General features: G+C 41.8%; 1 protein-coding gene across 2 annotated transcripts; it reads right to left on the minus strand.

Annotated features, from left to right (window-relative positions):
• Positions 1 to 317: 317 nt before the first annotated feature.
• On the minus strand, positions 318 to 8,931 carry gmpr (guanosine monophosphate reductase). 2 transcript variants are annotated; one of them, XM_074613193.1, is made up of 10 exons: positions 8,485 to 8,623; positions 7,289 to 7,409; positions 5,070 to 5,189; positions 4,008 to 4,091; positions 3,705 to 3,878; positions 3,533 to 3,614; positions 2,120 to 2,226; positions 1,409 to 1,451; positions 1,122 to 1,281; positions 318 to 1,003 (listed from the first exon to the last, which is right to left on the minus strand). In XM_074613193.1, exons 2-10 carry the CDS (start codon positions 7,289 to 7,291, stop codon positions 820 to 822), a joined length of 957 nt encoding a protein of 318 aa, XP_074469294.1. In that variant the 5' UTR covers positions 7,292 to 7,409; positions 8,485 to 8,623; the 3' UTR covers positions 318 to 819. The 2 variants fall into 2 exon arrangements, with proteins under 2 accessions (XP_074469294.1, XP_074469293.1); XM_074613192.1 differs by lacking the exon at positions 7,289 to 7,409 and having other exon boundaries at positions 8,485 to 8,931.
• Positions 8,932 to 15,480: the final 6,549 nt, after the last annotated feature.

A 15,480-nucleotide genomic window follows, 5' to 3' on the forward strand; every position in this document is an offset into this window, starting at 1 on the left:
GTGTCATCTCTTTACTTGACTTTTCCCTGAAGTTCCTTGCTTAAAGTACAAGAGCTTGGATGCAGTATAGAAGCCACAAGACGCCCTTGATTTTAACACGTCAGGCACAGTGGAATCAATGAGGAGGACTTAAACGTGACTGTTTTATATGCACAGACAGCAGAGTAAATTAATGTTTGGGATACATAAAGAGAGGTCATCGTGTTCAGCTGGCTCAATCTTCCTGACACACCCAGAATACATGCAGACAGACACTTACGATAGATAAACTATTATGTTGTCCCTCATTAAGTTCACAGAATGATCGACACCACTGAGGAAGTTAGCAGAGGGTTCCTGCATGCAGTTTATTGCGCTGTGATTTCTCCAGTGACAGTTAAAGGGGTGACATCTCTGGTTCTTGCATATTGATTTTCATTCCAACATACAGTGTAGTTGAGCAGAATAGTTTCCCCAACTGATCTTAGCACGAGTATCAGCCTCCTCCTGCTGAGTGTGTTTACATGCGATGTGTTTCTCATAGATCACATTCTGAAATCTGGTACATTCAGTAGCATGTTGTTGTGTCTGCAAGAATGTAAACACGCTCGCTGTAAGATTAAGTTGATTGCTGTGAGAGAAGAATTCAAGTCAAACTTTTGAGTTTCTTTTAATCACAACCTGCAGGAAGCTTTCTGAACAACAGATTTCCTGAGTGAAACAGGTGATGTAGAAGTGTTGGTGTGTCCTACTATTGCACGTTTAAACTCTGCATAATACATGCACAATGCATATTATTATGCAACCTGTGTGTACGTGTGCGGACGTGTGTGCAGCCCCCTATGCAGTGAACATTTGGCTAGACTGTTGTGTGACGCGAATGAAGGTGGTTCTCCTGCTCAGCTCTTTGAGCTTAGCGGCGCCCACGTAGGTGCAGGTGGAGCGGAGGCCCCCCAGCACGTCACGGATGGTGTTCTCCACGTCTCCTCTATAGGGAACCTCCACCGTCCTTCCCTCAGACGCCCTGAAAGCAGAGAGGAGAAAGTAGGAATAAGGAATAACATATCAGAAGACATATCAAGGAGAATAGGAAGCAGATTGATTGCCACCACTGATGGAACCAAATTCTCGGGCCCTCTCACCTGTACTCAGCAACTCCACCCACATATTTCTTCATGGCCGTGTCGGAGCTCATGCCGTAGAAGAGTTTGTATTTCTTGCCGTTCTTCTCGATGACCTCTCCGGTGCACTGGTCGTGCCCTGCGAGCATTCCTCCCATCATTACAAAGTCAGCCCCTGCACCTGGGGAGCAAAGGCAGAGATGTCCTGTGGTTAGATTTGTAGAGAACAGTACAGCACAGTCATACATGAACCTATATGTGACTAATTTAAGTATGAAAAGAACATGAATTGTGGGTTGAATACTTACCAAAGGCCTTAGCTACATCTCCTGGGCAACTGCAGCCACCGTCCTGAACAGAAAAAAAGCACAGTATACATGTCAGTCAAAGTTTTCGTTGTTATTCTACCAGCCTTGGAAGACTGAGGATGCCCTCTAGTGGCTGCAACCCAGTATTATTATTATCAACATTAGGAACTGTTAAAACCTTTATGCAACAGCATATTGTGTTGACTCATGTTAAATTTAAAAGCAAAAAAAACAAACTAAAATAAGTGCAATCACTTCTGTCATTGTGCTTCAGCAAATAAACCTCTGAGTCACTTTTTATCTGTAATGACAATTATTACTCAGGCTATTGTGTTGATCTACATTATGTTAGGGTCCTTGGATAATGTTTGTTCGCACCCAGTCCTGTACGTTGAAAAAATAACCAAATGTAAACTAAGTATACCTCTATATATGAAGTATATTTTCCAAGTCCAATGCATCCATGACAGGCCCCTTTTCTAACCTTTTTTAAGGATGGCCGTTCGCCCAACTTAGTTAATTAACATTTTTGTTGGACTGATGCCCATCAACCCTGCACGGCTTCCAGTCCACACAGACAGGAACTGAGTAACTTCTCTCCACCAGCAGAATGAGATCGCTTTGACCAATACAGTATACTTAATAATACTGACGACTTCAGCAACTCGGGCTGTCCCTCGTTATTTGTTTGTGCCGTGATGTGGGACTTACAGAGATAATGTGTCCTTTGAGTCCATGGGCTGAGTCTGCACACTCTATTACAGCACTGAGCTGTGGGTAGCCCACTCCTGTCTTGATCCTTGTCGTGCACACAGACCCTGAAACACACAGTTTGCAGCGAACACGTTAGAGAAGTCCATCGATATGCAACTATCCCCGTTTGAGTTTAATTACTGCTGTAGTTACAGGAACATGTTGTCTTTCAGATCTGGGGCCATATTAAAGAAACTTCCAATCTTAAATCTTAAGTTAAGATAGGAAGACTCTAATCCTAACTAACCGTAGGAATCCTATCTTATCTCAATATAGGAAATCTTAAACTCAATCCAACATTGCTTATTAACTTTTATGTCTGTCACCCAGAAACCGATGCCACTTTTCTCATCTCATCGAGCTAAACAACTTTGTAACCGTTGTTTTTCACATTGAAACATACTGAAACATACATTGAAACAAATAAAAGAAGAGAAAGAGAGCAAAAACAACGACGGGCAATTAACTTCAAGGCAGATGAGTTAGAGGTGTCGGTAACATCTGTAGAGAAATCCAAAGATGTTCTTTTTGGGAAATTTACAACAATAATAACTCAGGAGAAAAAAGGGCTAAGATAGCAGACACAGTCTCTGCCGTATCCGACATCCAGTGATGCTATCAAAAAGAAAATAAGTACACTGACAATTGATACGAAGAGGAAGGCAGCTCTTTTGTCCAAAAAGCAGAAGAAAAGTGGTGGAAAAGTGAAAGTTAGGACAGCTTAATGGTTATCCTAAAGTTAGGAGAGTTTAATTAAGATTTTGGGAAGTTAGGATGCTTGTGTAACACAATTTTCCTATCTTAAGTTAGGATAGGAACATTGACTTAGGAACTGTTCATCTGTACTTTTTTCCTAAATCAGCTCCTAAGTCTAATTACCATGGTTACAAAACAGTTAAGATAGGATCTGCAAGTTAAGAAGTTTCTGTAATACTGGTGCTGTCAGTTCAGGTGGCTATTCTACAGGCTGGAGACAGAAGACAGCACCAGATGATCTGAAGAAGTCATTTAATATAAGCGTCTTAAGGAGATTTAGCAAACCTTAGCAGAATAAAATTATTGTCACTAGAGCTCTTTATTCTCGTTAAAGTTATCATTTTATAATGGTTTGCTGAAACCAGTTCTGCTGCATAAGCAAAGGCTACTGATAATAAAACCACATTTTACTCTATTTATAACAATCGAGTTGTAACTCAAATCAAGGCCTGTACAGTAAGAGGCACTTTACGAGTCTAGAACACTAATGTGATGTGTGTGCATCTCCGTTGTGTCTGTATTTGCATGTGAGGCCTGTACAGTTTTGTGTTGATTTAGAGGGAGCACCCTCCTCAGACTATTTGCAGTCACACTCAGACAGTCGTACCCACCCACCTGGCCCGATGCCCACTTTGATGATGTCAGCGCCGGAGAGGATGAGCTCCTCCACCATCTCCCCTGTGACCACGTTACCGGCCTGCAAAGCCAGACTGCATTAGCAACCAGAGACGCAATTTTACAATACATCCCATAACTGCCAGCCAACATGATGAACCTTCTCTCTTACCATGATGGTGTGCTTGGGAAACTTTTCTCTGACCGTCTTGACAAACTCCACAAAGTACTCGGAGTAGCCGTTGGCCACATCCAGACAGATGTACTTGAGGGCCGGGACGGCTTCCAAAATGGCACACAGCTTCTCCAGATCGGCAACGCCCATGCCTGAGCTGGCGGCTACATGCTGGGGGAGAAAGGTCACAATTTCCTTTTAGGGGGGGAAACCCTTATGAATAAAAATGTGTGTAATTATGTTCGTCTTGCTAATGAGAAATGACCTACTTAAAAAATGGGCAAATATGGGTGATATTACCTCAACGCATTCTGGATGCTTAGCTGCAAAGTTCTTCCATTCCTCTACAGTGTAGTGTTTATGAATGGCTGTGAAGAGGGTGTGCTACAGAGAAAGAAAAGAAAGACAGGGAGACAAGAGATGGAATTTAGAAATGATTTAAAGAGGACCTATTATGCTTATTTTCAGGTGCATACTTGTATTTTGGGTTTCTTCTAGAACATGTTTACATGCTTTAATGTTAAAAAAGTGCTGTACTTTTCTCATACCGGCTGTACTGCAGCACCTCTTTTCAACCTCTCTCTGAAACGCTCTGTTTGAGCTCCTCCCCCTCCAGAAAAGTCTGCTCTGATTGGTCAGCTGGCCCACTCTGTTGTGATTTGGTCAACCAAACCAAACTCTTCAGACTCCGCTCAAGCTCTGCTCTAACTCGCTTTGTTTGAGGGCGTGCCAAACTAGCTGCTAGGCAGGTATTATGCAAATGTGTTACTTGGTGACATCACCACGTTACGGAAGAAAAGGCTTTGGGATTGTAACTTTGCAGACCTTTTACATGCACAAAAAAATATATAACGCACTAAAGGAAAGGGAAAAACCACAAAAGCATAATAGGTCCTCTATAACACTTAAAAATCCACATTCCCATTTTTGTTATTCATTTGTGATATTATATCCATCATGGTTCCCCATCTGTAGTTTTGTTTCTAACGCAAGAAAATTGATTTCTTCTGGCCATTTACAGTACATGCAAGAAAACAATATGTTGTCAGGCTGAGCAGTGAAGCGATCAGTTCATAACTTTTTATATAAAAATGACATCATGTTGATTTTTGATGTTGCATAACAAAACGAATATCATCCCACAAAGCCAGCAGATGTCTAACTGCTTCTAGGACAGAGTTGCTAATTCACGTTTTCCCCAAGGCCCCCCATAGCATCCTGTTTTTCTGTTTGTTTCCTGATTCTATGTCAACAAAGAAATCTCAGTGGAATGATGCGTAGAGATTTTTGGCAGGCCCACACAGAGACAAACACAGTGATGCTGTTTATTTATCTTTCATACATTCAGTTGTGTTAACTCACTTTGCTGAGGACCTGTGCCATCTCAAAGGTCCCTGTGGTGTCCATGTTGGCAGCGATGATGGGGATGCCGGTGTAGGTCTGTTTGGAGTTGCGGAATGTGAAGGTCCTCTGAAGGTCCACCTGAGGGGGGGGGGTGGGGAGACACGAGTAGTTGTGAGACTACAGTTTCATGAACATTAATCATAGCCCACTAGGGAAGTGTTATATGCGACAGATTCATTTTTTTTTTTTAAAGCTGACATTGCAGATTTGCTTGAAAATAGGAGCAGCTCATGTGGCTCATGTTCCGAGTCTTAACGGGGATGCACTGAATCATTTAGATCCAGTGGTTAGCTTAGCTGTAATGTGATCAGCTACATGAACCAAGCAAGGCCCATTGTGACATACTAGCTGCTCCCTTTACAGGAAAGTAGATCTGTACTGATGATGCAAGTCATAGCTTTGATTCCTTCCAAAAACGTGCTATTATTATATTATATTATATATTATTATATGTATTTATTCCAATGAGTTAACATGACTTAACCACTGAACTGTTAGCTACTCAGTATGAGTGGAGTTTACACACATATGTTCCTTTTAAAGTGAGTCACAAAGAGGAAGTAACATTTTTCTTCTTACAAATGAAATTCACAAGCAATAAAACGCACCCTTGCTCAAGATAATACATTCAGGTGGCTAATGCTGGTCAATGTAAGCAAACAAGATATATTTAGCTAACGGAAATTACTGAGTCAGTAGATTGACTTTCCCCTGACAGATTACATTTTAGCATTTACCAGTATCTTGGAAATGTCACTTGTAGCCACAGTGTGTGTTACTTTGCAAAAGTTACATAGTCTTGTTGTAGAAGTCATTTAGAGAAAGGATATTGTATTAAGAAGCTTAAATCTTATTACGCGGCTTTGTTAAATACTCGATTCTGATTGGTCAATCACAGCGTTCTACGGTCTGTTATTTCTTTATAACAGACCGTTGCTATGGAGTTCTGATCTCGGACTCTGGCGGACCATTTTTGTGTAAAATTATTGATTTCTTAAGTAAGTAGCCGTGTAATAAGCGGGATAATGTACAGCTAGCTGGTGATGGTTGTGAAATAAACCCCTTAAGGGACCGTTATAAAGAAATAACGGTCTGTTATTTCTTTATAACTGACCGTTGCTATGGACGCAGCTCTGATCTCGGACTCTGGCGGTCCGTTTTTGTGTAAAATTATTGATTTCTTAAGCCGTGTAATAAGTGGGATAATGCACAGCTATCGGGTCATTGTTGTGAAATAAACCCCAGACAGGGCGATGCGAGACTGTCAGGGTGCTGCATCGCCCTGTCTGGGGTTTATTTCACAACAATGACCAGCTTGCTGTGCATTATCCCGTACATTATCCTTAAAGACTTTTATAATGGAAAGTGTTTCGCTACGTTTCTGCGACGGCGCCCTCGGTCGGGACGACCTTACGTGTTGACAACAGATTTTGCAGTTCTGAAAGCTTTTGTTGAGTAGAGCCAAGACATTTATTATGTAAAACTACTTCAGCTGTGGAAATAGGCTAACAGCACAAAGTGTTTGCCATAACCTTCACAGAGGAATAATTTTCAGAGGCACAGCAAAAATGAGGCAATAACTCATAATGGCAGGATAAAGAGAAGTATGGATAAGAAGGGAGGAGCGTCCGGTCGTGCATAAGCATTGTCTTGCTGCAGCAAATCAATACAGGACTCTTATTTTTTAATACAGCAGAATGACTCAGCAGGATTTCCCAGTCTAATCGCCAGTAAGTCATGAATAAATATGACACATGGATCCAGTTGTCTCAGTTATAAAGCATTTTTAGGATTTGTGCGATGCCATTTTTGTTAGCTCTGGACATATCTGATTTTTATTGTTGATAAAATCTGTATAATCTTTGCAATTTTTGCATCAAACCCCCCTCAAAGTGATTAAAGTTAAAAAAAAATTGTGAAAACACACTAATGAATGATCTTTTATAGACAGAGGTTTTGGAGTTATAATCTCAAAACATCTGGCCACGTTGATACAGATGTGCAGCCATACAATTTGAAAGACTTAAATACAGTGCATTTGCTGTCATCTTCTATTTATTGGTGTGTTGCAGGTGTTTCTGTTAATAACTCACATCAGCATCTGCAAGAAAAACTTGATAAAGTCCAGATTGAAGGCACGTTTCTCCTCAGTGGTGGTGCATTACCGACCATCTTACCATGTGGTTTCTTGTTATTGGTGCAGTTTATCTTCCATGATGCTCACATACCCTTTCCTCCTCCAAACAACTCAGTGGATGTCTGGTTCGCTTAGCTTTGACAGGTGGATTTCTGCTCCTGCTAAATGCAGCAATAATTCAAACAAGAGCAGTCACATGGATGCTTTGGAGTGCATGGGCCATTAGATTTGGCTGCAGTATGTTGGCATGCTGCAAGTCATCTTGTTTAGACTATTGACAAAATATAGAACTGGCTTTTACCACACTCAGTACACATCAGTGCGTGCTCAAGTGCAGGGTATTCTCTGTGCTGTTATCTGCATCAGTGTATGTTATCTGTGTGCTCTGGTTGACTGTAACATACCGGACTATTTTTAAACAGGTTTTCTGAGAAGTCTCCTGTGTCTCATGTTGCTTGCCACCCCGTCAGACGCCAACTCCCACCCCAGATCTAGTGCCACACCACGTCAATATCGTGATCTTGGGTCGGTACCAATCCCTGATCTAGTGACACATAGCGAAGTTGAGGAAGTCACGAGTATAAAATAACAACAAGGAGAAGGTTGTGTTGTCCCAGAGTGCCAAATCAGTGGGGGCTATAGACACACTGTGGCCTGTTATACCAACTTAAAATGACAATGACTGAATCCATTCTGATCAAAATCTTTTTATTTTTTTTATCTCTGACTCTCCTCTTTTTCTTTTGTTGTTTTCTCTGCATGTAGACAGTTTATAGCCTCAGTCTGCCGCAGGCTATAGCCTTGTGTTCTGTCACCTTTAAGAAGGTCACTCCGCTGTTACATGCACATTCAGGTTAGCTTTTTTTGCTCCCCAAAGGCAGTGTACACCTACTGGCTTACACAAGACAAGACAACAAGGAGATGCACACATATAGAATCACAGTGAGAGTGCACTTTTCAGCTTTAGTGAGACATTCGTTCAAGACTATGGGGTTAATTAACGTCATTGCTGTTGTTGCTCGTAGGCCCCAAAATGCTGCCCCCCCTTCTACCATTCACCCCCCATGTATAAATAGTTAACATGTCTCTATTGCGTCACCCACCATAGAGGCGTAAGCGTAAGTGTACTTCCTGAATGTAGCAGTAAACACATTACATTCCTCCTGAGAAATATCCCGGTGTGATTGTTAATTGACTATCAGACTATCTGGGAATTGACTAATTAACAGCACCGACCTCTGAGCGACTCTTCAGGCTGCTCCTCTTGGGTCTGAAGAGGACATCCTTAAAGTCCAGCTTGAGGTCTGAGTCCACGCGAGGCATCTTGGCAGCCCAGAACACCGACCAGGAGGAGGTTGATGAGGATGATGATGAGTGTACGGAGGAGACTCTCTTGAGGAAGGCTGCAGCAGCAGTAGTGGTCGCCGGTCCCAAGCCCCAGCCACCAAACCCGAACCTCCAGACGGCCAGCGTATTTATAGCAAAGAGGGGCCCAGCCCAGCCCCGGCCCCCATGGCTTTATTTGGGCCTGGACTCTCTCCCCTCTCTGTCCCCCTTTCTCTCTTTCTCCCTCCTCTCCTCCAGCGTCCTCTCTCTCTCTCCCCCCCTCTCCTTCAGCGGAGTGGCAGGAGCAGCAGTGGCCAAGCTGGCAGGCTCGCCTGACGCATACACACACACTTACACACACAGACATGGTAGCAGCACTGCAGTGGCTTGTGTGCTGCAGTGCTAAAGAGCACACCTGCTGTCCAGTTGGGGCATTGCTCCCTGAGCTAATAGCATAGAGACAGAGAGGAAGAGAGACAGGGGGGAGACAGACAGAGAGATGTGGAGACGCAGAGGTAGAAAAATGGAAAAGTCATTTATTAGTCATGGTGGATAGTGTGCAATAGGGAACATAACGCTTTGTTGTGTCTTTATATTGATCCTTCCTTGATCAAATGTGTTTCTTTTCAATTGTTAATGCATATTGTTGATGTAGTGCATCAAAGTTTAACCATTTGATGCACCAACAGCTGTGATCCCTTCAGTTGGATAAAGTCTACAAACTTGCGTATCGTACGGTCTATTATTGTATTCTGTATTGTATTAAAGATCCTCTCCACTCCAAAATGTATGTGGATATCCTCCGGTGCACACACACACTGAGAATGAACTTTTCAGGGAAGTGGGAGACATCTTGTGTCCAGGGTACACCTGTCCAGGGTGCACCCTGCGACCCTCTTGCTGTGAGGTGACAGTGCGAACCCCTGCACCACCGTGCCAACCGGGAGCAGATGCAATTTTAATAATTTGTAATTACATTTTTTGCGGAAAAAAGTATTTAAATGTGTCTTAAGACATGTCGGAAGGGGATCTTTATTAAAGGACCAGTGTTCAACAATCAGGGGGATCTATGATGTATGATCTCTTTAGTGTATAATCACCTGAAAATACCAATCGGTGTGTTTACGTTACCTGAAGCTTTGGTTATGCTTTCTGCAAGGATGATCGCAGCTGACGTAATATCATGACAAGGAAACGTTTGGATATTTCATACTCCATGCAGGTTTCTCCTCGTAGTGAACCGACATTCACAAAGCTCCTCAAAGTTCTCCATTTTCACCGCCCATCCGCGTCCGTGGAGTTAGAAAAATTTGAATGTGCACGGACGGGAGGAAAACTTGCCTCACAGAACCCCCTTGCGAAGGACCGTGTCTGATGGTGTGATGTCACTTTGGCGGAGTGTACACTCCCGACCCTCGGGGCAAGCATAAATCACTCTTGAGAATGAGCCATTTATATCTACACACGGAGCTGGCTGCCATGTTTCTACAGTAGCCCAGAACGGACAAACCAAACACTGGTTCTAGATACGGCCATTCGTGTTTTCGCGTCAGCCACCGTAGTTCTCCTACACGCTTGCCACACAGGAGGAGTTTCAGTTGGTTGCAATTTGCAACCTCACTGCTAGATGCTGCCAGATCCTACACACTGCACCTTTAAATATTAAACATCAGGAAATCTTACAAAGCACTTTAGTTATGTATTATATTAGGAACTTCTAAATGGGCCTAAAAGCAAATGTAAAACTTAAAAAGGTACTTAAATACAGAATTGCCTGTAGCAAATACAGATTACAACTCACAAGATAGTCCTGAAAAGCCGTTATAAAGACACAACTAAACTTTAACAATATCCCAGAAGAATCAACAGATCTATCAGAGGTTATCAGCAACTTTAAGACGGATTTTAGTAATTATTTTTATTTCAACTAATTCCAACATAAGTAGGTCTATTTGACATTATGTGTTATCTTTTTCACAGCAGCAGATTAAAGAAAACCTCCCATAATACTGTACATGATTGTCAATGTGCATCAATTTCCCAGCATGTATAACCGTTGCAGTAACAAAGTGAGTCCAATAGATGTCAGCACAGCGTAGGAAAACAGCTGCTAAATACAGAGCAGGATGAGCGCCAGGGTCAAAACTCTTGTTAAAGTGTGTCCTGGCAACAAGAGGTGCCTTTGTGTTATTTATGTGTCTCGTTGTCACTGCCTTTATAACTCTGTTATGTTGTTTCTAACTTGGGTTTCTTTGTGTACGGTCCAGGCAGGAAGCAGTTATTCCTGAAAGCATGACAATTGTGAAAATGAACTTTTTCCACAAGCGTGCTCTCATTTCCGGCCCTGCAGGCCTGTAAACAAAGCTTTTTAACGTGAATGGGTTTTATTTAGAAAGACGTTTCAGTGTGAAGTCTGCATTTCCATACGAATAAAGGAATCAAGTGAAGTAAAAGTAATTTGATTGAATTGAATTGGTAACAAATTGACTGAAGTGAAATAACGTCTTTGGTGGAAGTAAATTTACTGCTCTCCGTTAAAAGTATGGTCTAACAATGAAACAATAGTGCCCTATAACATAAAAACAAACAATGCTGTAATAATTATGAATCATGATTGGCACTAGACCTACAGATGTGTAACATCATGCCTCATTAATATGTAACTGATGAGATCAGAATAAGCGCTATAATGTAAAGCAGCTGCTATAAACCCACTGCTCTTTAACCCTTTGTGCACGTAACACTGAACTGCACTGATAAGGAGGTGCTGGTTATGGTCAAACTTTTAAAGCCTTTTAAGGTAATAAAAGTGATAAGAAAAGAACGTTTTGGCCTCATCTCTGTGTACTCCATGTACAGTATCCTGAGTCAGCCTGTCGCGGTGAGGTCTCAGGTGTTCGTCTGAGTCACAGGCTGAGATAGGAAGTAGGTGAAAGTTCAACTAGTAGCTATCTCTGTATGGACGTGGAGGTTTTACTGCCTGTATGGTACGTGTCACTCTGTCTGTTTGAACTATTGTACAATATCTGTGACCTTTAACTTAATGTCTACACTGCCCCATATAAAAGTCTGGTTCCCACAACGTGTGTTATTAAAACACTTTGTTGTTACTTTTGTCATCATATGACACAGTTCTGTTCATGTTTGTGGCTTTGAGTAAAATATCTGTTGGGTTGTGGAAATGTTGGATGAATTTCAGTACATGTCACCGTTGGGATAAATTGTAGTAACTTAAATTTAATTTTTGCTCTAGCGCTATCATCAGATCCAACTTTTTATTTCTCCAATACTTTGGTTTATGACCAAATCAGGGCTGCCCCCTCTTAGTCGATTCGTCAACTAATTGGTCGTTTTATCTTTGTTGACTAAGATTTCTTTAGTTAAATAGTAATTTTTAATGCTTTCTTCATGATGAATGACTTATTTCCAAGAAACATCTCTGGTAAACACAAGATTTAAAGTGGTGCTTTTGTGTGATTCATTGTGGAGAGACTCAGTTTTACAGAACTGTCGATTAAATCAACTAATCAATTAGTCAACAGAATCGTATGAGTGTTAGTCTTGTAAGATTTTCTTTGGTCGAGGGTAACCCTAGACCAAATACCTTCAAAACGAATGAAATTCCCATCAGCCTTACTTGTACTTTGTGTTTAATGAATTCTCAAATGTTAGCATGCTAACACGCTAAACTAGGATGATGAACATGGTAAACATTTCACCTGCAAAACATCAGAATGTTAACATTGCCATTGGGCTACCAGGCTAGTGTTAGCATTGCGATCAAAGTACAGCTGTTCCTGAAGTCCCATAGAGCTGCTATGTGGCTGTGGACTGTCAGTCTTATTCATATGCACATATTTTTACAGTATTTATTTGACAATCACCATGTTCCCTCCTCATCCATTATGCAGGTTTACAGGCACTGGGCAGAATCACTAAAAAATACAAGAAATGCATTGCAGATGTTTTTTTTGCTGGTTTGTATTTGCTCAGGTGCAACACTTGAATACCAAAATCTAATACATTAACCTATGGATACTCTTTTCAGTACCATTCTAAATAGTTATACTTGTTTTCTAAAGACTTAAAAGGTGCTATATATGATATCCAGAGCATTAATATAGCAGCAAACAACTATTTGCTATGTAAAGATATAGAAGAGTAATGTCTACCTGAGCAGAGAATGAAGTCCTTCTCCCTCTGTGCGTTGTAATCAGATCTTCTCCATGCTTTGTTGACATAGCCCGGCCGGCCGCTTGTGCTTTAAGTACATGTGAGCGTGTCCCACTGGCTAGCTCATGGCGGTTACGGCTGATAACGCCATCCTGACCGCCGCCGCCGCCATTGTGGCAAAGTAGCCTTTGTTTTCACTGTTAGCTCTGTTAGCATTGTTAGCTACGAGCTGCCGGCTCAGCCGTCAACATGTTGAGAGCTGTGCGGAGGCAATAGAAATGCTCTCAATCCCGCATTTAGCACCTTTAAGACTAGATAAATTGTTATTTTGATAAAGAAAGAAGTTACCCTTTATGCTATCCTTCATAATTTTGAAATATGAATCGAAATGTTAACATTTTCAGGTATACACAGAGAATATAAGGCCTTTGCAGTCTGTATTAGCACCAGACTTCACTATAACATGGTACAGTGGACGTGGTAATGACCACTTTAAATTCTCTGCATAGAGAACATTGTGTCGCCTGGCACTGGCAGGCTGTTTACACCCGTCTAAAACCTCTGAGAGACACGCACGCACACACACACACACACACATAGACTAGACCCCGTATTCAGTTACCAGCTGACGATGCCATCAAGAGGTGGGCTCTGTTTGCTCAGAGGAAAGTTACCTCAAACACATTCACAGGAGCTGCGTTTCCCTTGGCAGTGTGTCACTGGGCCGAGCAGATGTGGAAACCACATGGCAGTGGGTGGGTGAGAATCTTTGATGTTCTCCTTTCTGGCACGAGTTGAAGTGATAAGAACTTAAAAATTCTATTTGTTTTCCACCTGAGTGGCTCAGGTAGCGAGGATGAAGAAGAATCTTGTCCATCGTGGGAATACGCGCAGCTTTGTGTTGTGAGGTTTGAAGTGATGAAGTAGAATTTGAATGCAGGAGATGACGCCGAGCTGAACATGCAGCACTTCCCCTCTCTCTCAGTAGGGCAACACTCCTGCACGGACTACACTTAAACAGGCATACGTGTAGAAATAATAACAACAAGCTCCAACTCCAGAGAAGTAGGTCAAATTCCATTAAGAAGAAAGCATGGCAAGTTTGTTTGATAGGCAGAGGAACGGAGCAGACTTACTACATGCTCTTCTCTCCTTTGTGCCTTTATGTTGTTATATAACTGGACTCTACATACTTAACCTAATTCTAAAGTATGTTTCATATGAAGTAAATAAGCTCCTAACCTTAACCACCATGCAGTCAGGATTGGTCGAGGCACAAGCCTTAAATGGCCACATACTTTACATCACTTAGTTCTGTCTGAACTGGTAGAAATGAAAGTGGCGTTTTGAGGCGTCCCGAGTTGAACCCTCATTCTTTGTTATTGGCTTGTGGCATGCGGAGTAAACACTAGTAGCTGGGTCAGTCATAAATTTGGGCAGATGTTTCCGTGAGAGGTGAAGTGACATTCGCTCTCAGCATGTAACTCAAAACTTATGGCAGCAGTGCAGGCCTGTGGGAACTGGGAAACATCTCTGGTTTGACACCAGTGGACATAAAGGAAACGTTCTGTACGGGGCCAATAAACACACAGAGGGAGCCAACGGTTGATTGCAGATTGTTAGATATGAATTGGATCTGTTATGACATTAAGAGTAGGTTGGGATTTCATAAATGAAGACAATAGGGGGTTTATTTTAAGGAAATGGCTGATAAGGCCTGCATCATCACTACATTCCCCTTCATATCTGAAACACCTTCCTTTGTTTTTCTAGTCACAACCTTATACCTGCAGATTTCGGTTTGAATCCTGCTGCAGCTTTTCATCACCAGTATAGTATGGTCATTTGTAAAAGTGGGTCACCAACCACGCCTCCATCAGGTTTTATTGACTGTCGCTCTCGGCTACATCCACACTAGAAAAGGGACATTTGCAAAGGAAAGCCTGATAGAGTTGAAAGAATTGTTTGTGAAAATGTTTTTGGCAGAACATTTAAAGATACGTCTGAATCTGTCTGAGGTATACATATTATGTTTTTTGAAAAACGGTGATATCTAATTGTTTAAAAGGACTGTAAATGCCCCACATACCAGGGGGGTTTTATTGAAACCAAATTCCAGTAAAGCATTAATATGCAACAGATTAGGCAAATCCAAAATCCACAGTCTTCAATGAATCCACTAAGCCTTTTTTTTTAGTTTTCTATTTTCCTCTGACATTGGCTCTACATGTCACCGCCCACTGCAAAATCCATATTTTGTTGGAAATTTCTCAACAAGAGATTAATGCAGTTGTGTGTGGTATTACGAATACATTTCGGATTAGTGTGACAACAGAAAATGTTCTCAGGTTTCCACATTTTCGAAGAGCTTAACATCTCTGCGGTGTTTCCGTGTTTCTTTTTCTTTAGAAATATATCATAACACCACAAGCTTATCCACCTTATCCCTGACATGACTAATAGTTTTCCCGTATGTGCTTTGACTAAGTGTCACTGGGTCATGGCAGAGCATTGGTGCAAAGGCCGTGACCTGACGGCGGGCGGTTTGGCCCTGTTTGTGTCTACATGTGCATGTGTGTGAATCTGTGTCAGTTGTTAATTGATCTCGAACATGTGTCATTGTTCTCAGGCTGCGGCGTGTCCCAATTACAGATGTTTTTCGTTTCACTTCCTCGTATTTTTAAGGTTCGAGTTGAACACTTCTCTTTGAGGCTACTTGTTGTGTTGTTGTTT

Source organism: Sebastes fasciatus, chromosome 17 (genome assembly GCF_043250625.1).
Source record: "Sebastes fasciatus isolate fSebFas1 chromosome 17, fSebFas1.pri, whole genome shotgun sequence".
NCBI lineage: Eukaryota > Metazoa > Chordata > Actinopteri > Perciformes > Sebastidae > Sebastes > Sebastes fasciatus.

Excerpts from the sequence above, each read along its gene's own strand:
- gmpr (XM_074613192.1), bottom strand. The coding sequence starts at position 8,571 with ATGCCTCGCGTGGACTCAGACCTCAAGCTGGACTTTAAGGATGTCCTC. Across the intron at positions 3,615-3,704 it reads TTCCCAAGCACACCATCATG|GCCGGTAACGTGGTCACAGG; the intron begins GTAAGAGAGAAG and ends CTGGCTTTGCAG. Across the intron at positions 2,227-3,532 it reads CAAAGTGGGCATCGGGCCAG|GGTCTGTGTGCACGACAAGG; the intron begins GTGGGTGGGTAC and ends TGTGTGTTTCAG.